This window comes from Rhincodon typus, chromosome 39 (assembly GCF_021869965.1).
Source record: "Rhincodon typus isolate 14 chromosome 39, sRhiTyp1.1, whole genome shotgun sequence".
Taxonomy (NCBI): domain Eukaryota; kingdom Metazoa; phylum Chordata; class Chondrichthyes; order Orectolobiformes; family Rhincodontidae; genus Rhincodon; species Rhincodon typus.
This window is the reverse complement of record NC_063370.1, coordinates 7561080-7573774: the sequence shown is the minus strand read 5'-3', so window position 1 is coordinate 7573774 and position 12695 is coordinate 7561080. Positions and strand designations below refer to the sequence as shown.

Below are 12695 nucleotides of genomic sequence, written 5' to 3'. Positions count from 1 at the left end.
TAAAGAGGAGCTGCAAACCTGCAAGTGAGTCCTGTCTTGCTCATGGAGTTCCTAATCTTAACCTTCAATTATTTGCTCCTTCTACATGGAGTTATTTTTCCTGCATTTTGCTGGAAAGTTCGTGAAACAGGTGTATTCAGATTGCGTCAGCTGGGCAATAAGGCTATATATGGTCTCCTTTTGACCTCTGTCTCTGACAAAAGCATGCATAAGCTGTGTAAATTTACCAACTACTAAAAACTTTCCAGAAATTATATCCTTTTGAGTCATACATTGCTGCGATTTCATCACAGAGATATTAACAATGTTTTTGAAGTAATTGGAGGAAACCAAATTGAGGTTTTGGAGGAGGAAAAAATAGATTTATGAGAACACTAACAGAGCTGAAAAGTTATAGCGGTTCAGAAATATTAAACAGGCTTATTCCTGTAGGAAAGAGAAGGCTGAGGTGCATCCTGTTGGGCTTTCAGGATTATGAGAGGGCTTGATAAGCTAGACACAGAAGATGTTTACCATTTTTTGTGGAACACTAATAAATCATAGGAAATTCAAGCAAATTTCTCCTGTGAATACTTATAACATGGACCTTGCTACCGTTGGGAGTGGTTGCGCTAAATAGAAGTATTTAACAGGAAGGGAAACAAACAACTGAGGGAGAAAGAAATAGAAAGATACCTTGATAGGGTTAGACAGAAAACAAAATGAGGAGCATAAAGACTGGCATGGATCAGTCAGACTGAATGGCCTGTTTTGCTATACATGGAATGAAAGAAATTGGTTGTTTCCCAGCCTTGAGAATTATGGATGCAGATGATCACCATACTGTACACTGAAGCAAGATGAAAGTACCATTGCAAATCCCTACACCCGCTTAATGTACAAGATAGATATATGCATAGGGAGAAATCAGGAGCAGGATACTGAGTTGGATGATCAGCCATGATCATATTGAATGATGGAGCAGGCTGAAAGTGCCGAGTGGCCTCCTACTCCTATTTTCTGTTTCTATGAATTCCAAAATTATATTAGACTTTGAATTACAAAATCTGGTTGAATTAACTGCATTTTCTTTCTCTCTCTCTGCAGCTGCTAATCAGATTAACCGTGTTGTCAGCCACCCCAAGTTACCAGTCACTATTACTGCACATGACGACAGATGTATTCGGTTCTTTGATAACAAGACGGGTAAATAAGAAAATTTATCTAATAGTTTATTAGGAGGATATTGATGTTTTGACGAAGTTTACTGAATTGTTCTGGACTTTGCAATTTGTAGCCTGTACGCAGATAAAGACAAGAGGCTAGGAATTCTCTAGCAAATAACTTTCCAACTCTCTAAAGCTGGACCACCATCTACAAGGCAAAAGTCAGGAGTGTGATGGAAACTCCCTGCTTGCCTGGATGAGTGTAGCTCTAACAACACTGAAGAAACTTGACACCATCCAGAACAAAGTCTGCTTGATTGGAACCATGTCAACAAACATTCACTTCCTACAGTACATTCTCAGTTGCAGCAGTATGTACCAACTACAAGACGCATTGCAGAAATTCACCAAGGCTTCTTAGACAGCACCTTCCTAACCCATGACCATGACCATCTAGAAGGACAAGGGCAGCACATACATGGGAACACCACCCCCTGTAGGTTCCTCTCCAAGCCGCTCACCATCCTGACATGGAACGATATCACCTTTCTTTACTGTCACTGGGTCAAAATCCTGGAATTCCCTTCCTAAAAATGCTGTGGGTGTGCCTACATAAGTGGACTGCAGCGGTTCAAGAAGACAGCTTATCATCACCTTCTTGAGGGTATCTAGAGATGAGCAGTTAGCAATGCCCAGATCCTATGAATGCATTGAGATGGGAAAGATTTAAGAGTGGAGTGAATTGGCAAAATCTGGCTGCTGGAAATGGCTTAATGAACAGTGCTTCTCACATACTTGAGAATGGGCTTTGATATTTCTTTATAACGTGAATGACCTAGTAAAGGGCCAAACTTAACAGGTTAGGTAGAGAAATATCCACCCTAACATACAAAGGATCACATACTTGAGAATGGGCTTTGATATTTCTTTATAACGTGAATGACCTAGTAAAGGGCCAAACTTAACAGGTTAGGTAGAGAAATATCCACCCTAACATACAAAGGAAAACAATTGGGCAGAGCTTTAAAGTCCTTTGACAATCAAAATTTACAAATCCATTTCCTGCTTAGTATCAAACTTTGTTGAATGGCTTGAGAGTTTGAATATCTGAAATGAAAAGTTTGCTTTCCTTGTGGGTACTCACCCTAATCTGATTTTGGTGGAAATTGTTTTAATTGCATTCTGCCAGGATTGCTTCTTGAGTTTTAAGTATACTTTGGCCCAATTTTTAAACATTAGGTAGGAGTATCAGGCAGCACCTCTGAATCAGACCTCATTCAAACTATAAATAACTCTTGACAGTTGGGAAAGAAAGAGGGAAAAAGAAATCTGATAAACCAAATGGATGAGGACAGTGGAGGGCAGAGATTGAAGAATATGAAGAGTAATCGGCTGGTTAGACTAATATTTTCCTGTGATGTTCTTTAATTCACCTTTATAGGAAAAATGATCCATTCAATGGTTGCCCACTTGGACGCAGTTACCTCTCTTGCTGTTGATCCTAATGGAGTTTTCCTGATGTCCGGGAGTAAGTATCACTCAACTACCTTTGCATAGCGATTGTTTGTTGTGTTGTGTTCTCAAGTCTACTAAAGACAAGGGGAAAAAGCCCTGACTTGAGTATTGCTGATAAAAAAGGACATATTTTGGCAAAGCTTTTTACATGGCACTCATCAAGACAATTCTGCTTGACCCCAAATTATTATTCTCCATTTGTACAGTATAAATATTATTTTCCTTTTACACTGTTATTTCTTATAAATTGTCCTGATGTGTGCAAAGTGAAAGACTTCAAGAAAGTGTCTCTTTTTTCCAGCAAGAGTGGTGAGGTAAAAACAGACTCAGCGCTTCAATCAGCTATGACCTTACTGAATGGATTACAACTGCCATTTCAGTTACCAACATCTACACCACCAGAAACCAGATTAAATAGTCATCTATCTCATTACAGTTTGAAAATTGACTCCTGTACTTGCCTGTCTAACAGTAGTGATCATACCTAATTGGCTGTAAAGCAATTTGAAAGTGTGATTTTAAAAAAAATATGCTCTTTCCTTTTAGTTTCCATGGAAATATGCAGTGTTTAAATTCTTGAGTGTGCCCGATTTAAACAGGTCATGACTGTTCAATACGGCTCTGGAACCTGGACAACAAGACCTGCGTTCAGGAGATTACAGCGCACCGGAAGAAGTATGATGAGGCAATCCATGATGTCACCTTTCACCCGAGCAAAGCCTACATTGCCAGTGCAGGAGCAGACGCCCTCGCCAAAGTATTTGTATGACACAATATCACCTCTCGGCTCTCATTCCTGTGAGCAGGTGAGCTTCAGCGCTGCAAAACTTATTTTTTACTGTTCTGTTTACAATGATGGGATATAGAGTTTGGGGCAGTGAGCGTGCTAAGCTACACGCTTGCTTGGGAGCACAATGGTCGAGGTACAATACAACAAAGGTCAAGGCTGCTGACAAGCTATCTGTCACAGTACCGCACAAAAATGTTAAAAGGTACCCCAAGTTGAGCTAAGCTCTATGTATGCAGCAACAAATTTTGAGGGGATTATTGGTTGGACCCAGTGAGCTTGGTCAGACTGTACAGTTTGTTGCTAAACAATTCCTCAGAAGAGTCACTGGATCCAAGATGTTGACTCTGATTTCTCTCCCCAGGTGCTGCCAGATCTGCTGTGCTTTACCAGCAATTTCTATTTTTGTACAGTATGTTGTTTCTACTAGGTGGTGTCTAAATTATCTACTAAACTATAAAGGCCATTGAGGGCCTGCAGTTTGCTAGACGCTAAGGGTCCAGATTTTAGTTAACGTTCCCACTCTTCAGGATTAATACATATGCCCGATTGATGAAGGCCCAATTGGAGTTGACTGCAGTGTTGTTCAGTCAAGTAGCCCACCAATCCTGTCTGAACTCACTCATGAGGTTTTAAGTAAGTTGATGGAAGGATAGCAGTGGCCTTAACATCTTTTACTTATGAGAATCAAGCAATTTGTGGGGAAGGCGTGTAGTTATATGCTGAATCACAAAATAATGCAAACTTTGTGGTTGGCACACTTCAATATTCAGCTCCTGTCAGGAATAGGAGGCAGATTTTAATGCTCGTCTGCCCAACTAGCTCTAGTTATGTGCCTCAGGGCAAGGATCTCTACAAGTCCCAGCCATCAAACCCTCAAAACCCAGATTTCCTGGCCTTGATTGCCCTTATATTTCTTATCCATTGGTTTTCCCATTTTTGAACTTGTCGGTCTGGAGGTTTGGGCAATGTGATTTTACCTCAGCTGTGTGCATAAGTTTAAAAAAAAGTAAGAAATGTGGGAAGGGGTATGCCAAAGAATCTTCACACCTGCTCCTCCCTTAAGGTTGAGCATCTACCTCAACTCTAATTTTTCCCTCTGCGCCATGTTTTAGTGGTGGGAAAATCCAATTTCAAACATGGTCCGTTGTTAAAGGCAGCTTCAATTATGTGGGAATTAATGGATTTAAACTATAAGTCTTCATAATGTTCACCTATAGACTCCATGTTTAAATTTGATAATTGCATTTATTAGTCTCAACACTTTAAAATCATGATTGAGAAATAAAGTCATTTCTAATTGTGTTAACTCTCCCTTTTCAGCATCCTGAATAATTGAAGTAAAAATATTAAGTGAAAGGAATCACCTTTTTTCTCATTTGGGAAGTAGAACAGCAACTTGCATCAAATTATTGGAATGAGAAAATTGGCATAGTATGAATATCATACTTAATTAAATGGCTTAATTAGCAGTGCATCAGGAATGTCCCAGAGATGATGCCTGAACTGCATTTTGTCTCAGCTGGTGTAGGAACTGGGCTGGGTATGCTGAATACAGGAGGAGCTGAGAGAACTAAATTCAAAGTTCCTCCTCCAATTTCTCTTCAGTCACTTTTTATCTCACCGTGCCCATTTGTAGTTACTGGAAGGAGGACAAGTTTAGGATTGCCTATAATCATCAGCCTTTTGATACTCCCCCTCCAGATTGATATGTGTAAGATGGTCATTTGGACAAGTTAATGGAGAATTACAAAACCATAGGGGCCACATGCATATGCAAACACTGCTGCAAGAAACAGAGAACTTTTTATTTGAAGATTAGGTTTTAAAAGAATTTGTAAATAAGATTTCGAAAAACTCACGTCCGCCTCCTGGTGGCTGAATGCAAAAGCAACTGTTCTTATGTTTTATGTTTCATGCCTTGTTCTCTTTCTTTCAGACTGGTATCTGCTCTTCTGTAAGGGTTGATCCCACATTACTCCCAGAACGGTTGCCTTTGAATCAGTGAATGAAGATAACTTGCCCTCCAGCCATGAAGTTCAGGACCCTGGGTTTGCAGTCCTGGGTTGCTCTCCCTCCACATCTTTCGTAGCAAAGCTCTATCAGGGACTTGACTTCACGGAACTCTACACAATATGTATATGTTTTAAACTTTAAAAGAAAATGGATTTGGTAAATTTTGTATAGGTACCCGATCATGGGCTGTGTGGAACAAGTAAAAGAAGTAGCAGAGTGTAGGTCAAACCGTATAAGGGTGCGCCAGCAATTTTTGTGCTGGCATAAGTTATTTTTTAATGTTGGACTACTTTTTTAATGCAGCCTGTCACCGGTGTGATTAGTTTTCTTTCCCTGGCCATCTTGTACCAATTTAGCATTGACTTGGTGGAATATAACAGCAGGCACGTGTCACAGGGATACAGGTTCATCACTCTTTTTGTCCTATCCCTTCCCCACTAGTACAGCACTGGGGAGTATTATGAGGAGACATACACAAAGGTGGACCAAGGATCTCCAACTTGGGCTCAAAAGAATACGAATGTAATAACACATAATTAGGGGTGGCTTGTAAGTTGCCTCTCATATTTCATAATCTGAGGATCACATAGCCTGACGGTGTTGAATGTACTCTATTAACAAAGGGTAGCTTTTCTAAACAAATGCACCCGTTTGTCATCCTCTGGGCAATTTAGTTTAAAGCAATTTTCAGATAACCATTTTCCATGGCCTTCACCAGCTCTAAAAGGTCATTTTCTCGAGTGCTTCCTTTTGAGGCTGGAAAACCCAAGCTTTTCCAATGTTTCTTCATTATTGTGACTTTTGATAGGAGGGGACAGCCTGATTGCCCCTCTCCAATCATTACTTGGATCTGATGAGCACTCAACAATACAGTTTAACTGTGACTTTTAATCTTTCACACTTTCATTGACTACTGATTTGCAGTGATTGGACATGTTGAGATCAGATAACTGAGCACAGGCAGGGAATTGAACCTGGGATCTTCCTGTCTTATATGCCCAGGTGGAATATTTTATGGCATCAGGGTAAACACTGTTGTGAACTGGGTAGGGAGTGTCACAAAAATGCCTTTAGTGAAATTGCGCTGGTATAGTTTGGGAGTTTTTGTTTTAGTTTAAAAGAAAGGGTCTGGAAAGGGTGATCAGGAGCATACTGCACAAATTCTACCCCTTTAGTGTTTTTCATTCTGTGGGAAAAGAATTGCTAGAACTAAAATAGTTAATGAAGGGAATGGTTTTTGGAGAGATCTGCAGTTGCAGATCCCGGTGAACTAATCTTTTGCCACTCCTTGAGAACTCAGCATATTATACCATTGTTCCCATCCTGTTATTCAGTAATACATAGTGAGGACTGCTGCAGTGACTTTGAGAGTATTAAGATGGAAGTAATGCAAAACACTGGGCATTCTCCCAAAATGTTGATGCAATGCATTGGGTAATTATCTCTGTCAAAATATATTTGCTCTCTCCTTGGGTTTGTGAGTTTGCCACTTTTGCTAAATATGATGGTTTAAAGCAAAGTATTTCTAATCATAACAACGACAACTGCCCTTCTGGCTAAGCTGGTTGGCAAATTCAATGCATGAAATGATGCTGGGCCACTCTCAAGAACTTGAAAAGCAAAAGAAAAAAACTGGGCTCTCCATCTTGCTGTATCCAGGATTCGCACACAATTCTTTCATCATGGGATTCATTGACCCACAGAGACACCACTCTCCCAAATCCCATCCATCAACTGCTGATACCATAGTGAAGGAAGAAATGAAGCAGTGTGCTAATATTTCTAAGATAACAAGGTATAGAGCTGGATGAACACAGCAGGCCAAGCAGCATCAGAGGAGCAGGAAGGCTGACATTTCGGGCCTAGACCCTTCTTCAGAAAGTCATATTTCTATATTGCTCCCCTGCCTAACAGAATCACATCTGCTCCTTTGAAACGTATCAGTTGACTGCAAATAGACTGGCTTTTCTAGAAATCTGTTTCCTGAGGCCAGAGAATCCCAGAGTTAGGCTCTGTTTTGTGCTAAGTGGTTGTTCTCAGATGAGACAACACAATTAGACCCCAACCCCCTCCCCCGAGCTATGGAAGGGAACACTAGTATCATATGCTGTCCTGATCACTGTAACTTGGTCTTGAGGCTGCTTGAGTGAGTTCAGGATTGGTATTAATTCATTAATCGGTATTAAATGCTGTTCCATAGTGAAATAACCTGTTAACACTCACTATCCAGACTTACCCTTGGGGGAAGTGCTGGTCAGCTGCTAGTGAAACTCATACCTCAACGTGCGAGTATCGCCTTCAGCAGAGGAGGAAAAAGGGAAGATAATTTTTTTTTCTTTGAACTGCACTGGGTAAACAATGGTAATGACCCATCTTCTTAGGAATCAGGTGTCAATTATTTACCAGGAGACCCAGGCTACAGTAAACTTATAATTCTGCAACGAACTTTCAGATTACAGAATGGTAATCCATTTAATTAGTCAGTACAAAGTTGTTTTTTTCTAAATGAAACTATAGCCAATAATGTTTCAAAGTGAATACAATATGGCATGTAAATACACGGAGGCCAGTAGCACTAAGAGGCATCCTGTTATAGCTATTTTAAATGTTGCTTGCTTTCTACAACATTACTGGTATAGTTTTTTTGCATCTGGCAGCGATCATTACTATTTAAAACAAAATATTTTTTGGGCTCCCTCAACATCTCGGTGAGTCACAATGCCATACAGATTAGGCATGTCCTCTGTTCAATCCCAGTAAGTAGAGAGTTGGATGGTTCTCGGCTGGGACAGGAACTGGCATGTGCAGATGAGCTTGGCAGTAGACACATTAAAAGCTGTCAGACAAAATTCCTGCTACTTATTGCTATCTAGTTGGGGAGGGTTGGAGTCACTGGAAAGTTATGACATTGGATGGATGTAGATCAGATGTGAATGTGATGCCTACCATGTTTGATCAGCACACCAGTGCTTACTCTTCACTTGTTAAGTTGGTAACCAAGCAGTTCTTTTGATTAAAATATATTTTGTTTCTTCAAGATACCTTCTCTGCTAGCTCAGCAATGGCTTTTAAAATGGAAGGGCCTTCACTCCCTCCTGTGGTTCAAGTGGTGAAGTGCAGCTGTGCGGTTTGGTGAACCATATAGATCAGAAATGACTTGGGTTTGGTAAACTCAAGGTTTCTACAAATGAGAGATGGGGAAATTCGGACAACTTTCCTGTTTGCGAACGTGTACTGGAAAGAACACTCATATAGTCTTCAGGTGAAGATACTGTCTGTAATGTGCACCTCTCCCTTTGCATACACATCACAATCAAATACACTTTGAATGTCAGAAAAACAGAATGGTTTTCTATAATCACATGATAGTATCTTTCAAGAAGAAAACAGAGGATAGTGAGTACTGGCAAGCTGTGAAGAATTAGACTAGTTTTATTCAATTGCAAACTAAGCATAATATCTAAGTTATTATGTAAATGTGAACAAAATGCCTCAAGGTGATATTGACCTTTGTTTATTTCAGAACTAACGTTTTCTTCATGTGGCATTTAACAAATATAACCGAGCAAACATAGCAATCTAGGAAGCGAAAATCTACATAACAAATACAATTCAAATGAAGACTTTGACATTGATTTTATATATATATATATTTTCAGTTCATTTATATTGTAAGTGGTATAAAAACTGTTCTATGGCATTCAGAATGACATTCTATTCCGTGGGACCTGTCCAAGGCTTTTGTGTTCATGAGCTATAGAGGTGTGGCTCTTGGAATCATAGATCCATTTGGAAAGTTTAAACTCCTTTTCCCACCTTTCTGAAGCTGCTGAAGTTGGCAGCCTAATGTTCTGATTTCGGTTTCGTCCCTCAGTGAAGAAACAGCTCCATGAATGGACTTTCTCCAATTCTCTGGACTCTCAAAACTATGATTGTGGCAAATGTGAAATGTGGGTACAAATAAGGTTGGATTGTCTGGTCCCATGGATCGTGCTTTGGACATCCCTGCTGTATAGGATGCACTTCCCAGTCAGAGACCTTCTGACTTAAGCCCCTTTGCTCTTCGGATTCTTACAGCTGTCATTAAACTCCTGTCGACAAGATTCCTGAATGTACACTCGCTGGCAGTTTCCACAAATGTTTAATAGCAGGCAAGCATGCTGGCCCTGGGAGCAAAATGCTACTTGGCACAATCTTGAGAGCAGGGTCTTCACACAGAAGTGTATTTGTAAGGATCAACTGCAAAGGGTTACTTTGAATTTTGGGAAGAAAGATCATTTGGACGTTTGGCACTATCAGTTGGGTCTTGCAGAATTCATTTAACATTGTAAGCAGCCAGGATCATTTGACACCAGAATCTTTGGTGACAGGAATTTAGTGCTTGCAAGCAGGAAATTCAAGATGGCATTGGGATTTTGTCAAGGGAATGAAACATTGATCACTTAAATCCAGTTTAAGTGGATTTCAGTTTATATGTTTTAATCCTGAATGTTTAAGTTTACTTCTTTGAGGCCTTGTCATCAGTTTCCTTCTTGATGTTATGTTAGATAGGCCCCAGTGTGATAATGAAACAGAGCACAGTCAAAGAAAACTACAAATAATTATTCGAAGATGGAACAAAGAGATTTGATTGGTAACTATCTTGAAGACTTTTTCAGAATTTGTTGCCCCTATTAAAAAAGCAGAAACCATTAGCGTTCTTCAGAATGTACCTGATAGGCAATGTGTTCTCAAAGTTCGGACTAGTCGTTTTATTTTTTGTCTTGGGTGAGGGAAAAGAGATCCTAGAGGCACGCTAGCATTTTGGAATCTAAATGTCCTACATTCTTGTTTTTGAAAGATCTTTTTGATCTTACAGCAACACCACCAAAAGATATATGTGCCATTTCTCAAAACTCACCTCTTGATAATTTTTTAAAAAGTTCTCTTTTTAAAGTCATTATCATCGTTGTACTTGGTTCTTCAGTGTTTTTTTGCCAGGCTTCAAGGCAGAAATTTGCAGGACTAGCCCTACTAATCTCCCCTCTCTGAATTTCTCTTTTTGTAAAATACACAGCCTCCACCAAACTGAGCAATTAGCCAATTTTTGAGAATCAGCCTCATGTGCTCAGTTTACTGCGTTTATAATGTTCTAACGTACTGTCAACAATGGAACACTTGGCTGCAGTTAGCTATTTAGAGTCATTGAGGCATTCAGCACAGATAAAGGCCCTTCGTGTCTGTGCTGATTAGAAACAAACACCTAACTGTTCTAACCCCATTCTCCAGCACTTGGCCCATAGCCTTGTATGTCTTCACATTGCAAGTGTACATCTAAATACTACTTAAACGTTCCAAGGGTTTCTGCCTCTACCAGCCTTAGAGTCGGTGAGTTCCAGATTCCCACCACCCTCTGGGTGAAAAAAATTTCCTCTGTGTGTCTCTAAACCTCCTTCCTCTTACCTTAAATCTGTGCCCCCAGTCATTGATCCCTCCACATCTATACTATCTATGCCCGTAATGGTTGTATACATCTCAATCATGTCCCCTCTCCACCTTCAGTTTACAGCATAAAGAAACTTTAAAGCTGCCTTTGTTGCTAAGAAAGTTCATGCTGCTGTCCTGAACATCTGATTAAAAATGAATTAATCTGTATACCTTGCATTCTTTTTTTTTATGTAAATGGCGGGCAACCTGAACATGATGCAAAAGATTTTGTCCAAGGGTTGTTATCAGTTGTTAGCTGTCCATTGTGCTGCTGTCAAAAACTTGCTGATGCACATAACTTCTTCTTGAAGTCCTTTTTTTGTACAGACCCCCACATTTTAGACCTGGTTGAAAGTGGTTAGTGGCAGCTCAGTCGAATTCTTTCCCAGTGTTTAACTGTCAAATATGAAATCTTGCAAAATGATAGTTATTACATAATTCCACCTATTGTTATTTTCCACCTGCTATTTCTTTTCTAAGTTGGGAGGTGTTTGGTTCTTAAGACGATTACTTGCTTTGACCAAGGTAGGGCTTTTTTAGTTAGTTGGAGCAATTAAACCCTTTCCCACTCAAAAAAAGTCTGAAATTTCGACTCCCAGCACCAGTAAACTTCCTTACCAAGTTTAATGCTTAGAGAATCCTTTGCTGTAATGCTTACAGGTTGGTTATATACATTGTTTGCATGAATTGTTATCTCCTAGGTCTCAATTTGGTAGCTGGCTGGCTTTTTAACAATTTCTCGCCAAATGATTCTGCCCCTTCCCACTAGTCCCCATAAAACTCAATATTACTAGAGCCTTACATCGCTGCCAACAATAGCAAACTAATTCTGAAAAATTCTGGTTTGAAACAATGCTGTATGCAATTTTAAAAACAGAAACACAAATCAATACAGGACTTGGAAAATGTGAGACTGGGGTCTTGTTTGCAGGTGCTGAGTGTGTGACAGGGTTAAACTCACAATTCCTTTTATTAAAGAAAAGTACTTTTTCTTCCTCTACAAATATATTGCAAAGGAACTGTATATTGTGTAAAATTTTAAATGTGATATTTTGTACATCTCACTATCTCAAATAGTTGTGTATTTATCAAAGACTACTGTAACTCTTTTTTATGGCACTTGTTTTCCATGTCTATTTATTTTACTTTTGTCTTAATTAATCAGTGATGTTCTGTATGTGAAAGGTCTGAAAATAAAGTGTTTGTTTTCTACAGATTCTGTCATACTTAAGCAACTGCATTCAAAGTATCCTTGGCGTAACCTTCCCCTAGTTGTTGATTAGAATGATTGATGATATTTTTCCTTTATAAACATAATCGTGACTAAGTTGCAGGATGGGCTCCACAGTTCTTTATTAGTTGGAATCTGCAATTACACAGTTACAGGTAACTGTTTACATACAGGTTTTTTTCGTTCTAAATGTTTACATGGGTTCATTGTCACATGTTACTGTAGAAGTATAAGCAAAAACCATAACAGGAAAGTATGTATACACAATCTTTTAATAATATATAAATGTGTCTGTATTTACAACAATGAGTGATTAGAGGATCGATGAGGCAGGATACCTTTTTCAGTGGTTAAACTGCAACACTGCTGTTTAAAATTTTTCAGTCTTGGCATCTCCTGCATTTAACTGTATAAAATTCTAGGATTTTTTTTTTGTGCGCTTGTGCAAAATGAGAACTTGTAACTGAGTGCTTAGTCTGACCTCACACTTGAGTGCAATACTGAGGGAGGGCTGTTTTGTCATCCTTCTGGTGAG

The 12695-nt window shown here is 39.4% G+C and overlaps 1 protein-coding gene across 3 annotated transcripts in view; it reads left to right on the top strand.

Annotated features, from left to right (window-relative positions):
• LOC109934036 (striatin-3-like) overlaps positions 1–12145 on the top strand; it is a 50968-nt gene extending 38823 nt beyond the window's left edge. For 2 of the 3 annotated variants that reach the window (XM_048618127.1, XM_020532879.2), the window contains exons 15-18: positions 1087–1185; positions 2587–2673; positions 3260–3466; positions 5387–12145. In XM_048618127.1, the coding sequence (XP_048474084.1) occupies positions 1087–1185; positions 2587–2673; positions 3260–3429 (356 nt within the window). In that variant the 3' untranslated portion in view covers positions 3430–3466; positions 5387–12145. The remainder of the gene's footprint in view (positions 1–1086; positions 1186–2586; positions 2674–3259; positions 3467–5386) is intronic. The other variant, XR_007265768.1, reaches the window with a different exon arrangement.
• The last annotated feature ends 550 nt before the right edge of the window (positions 12146–12695 follow it).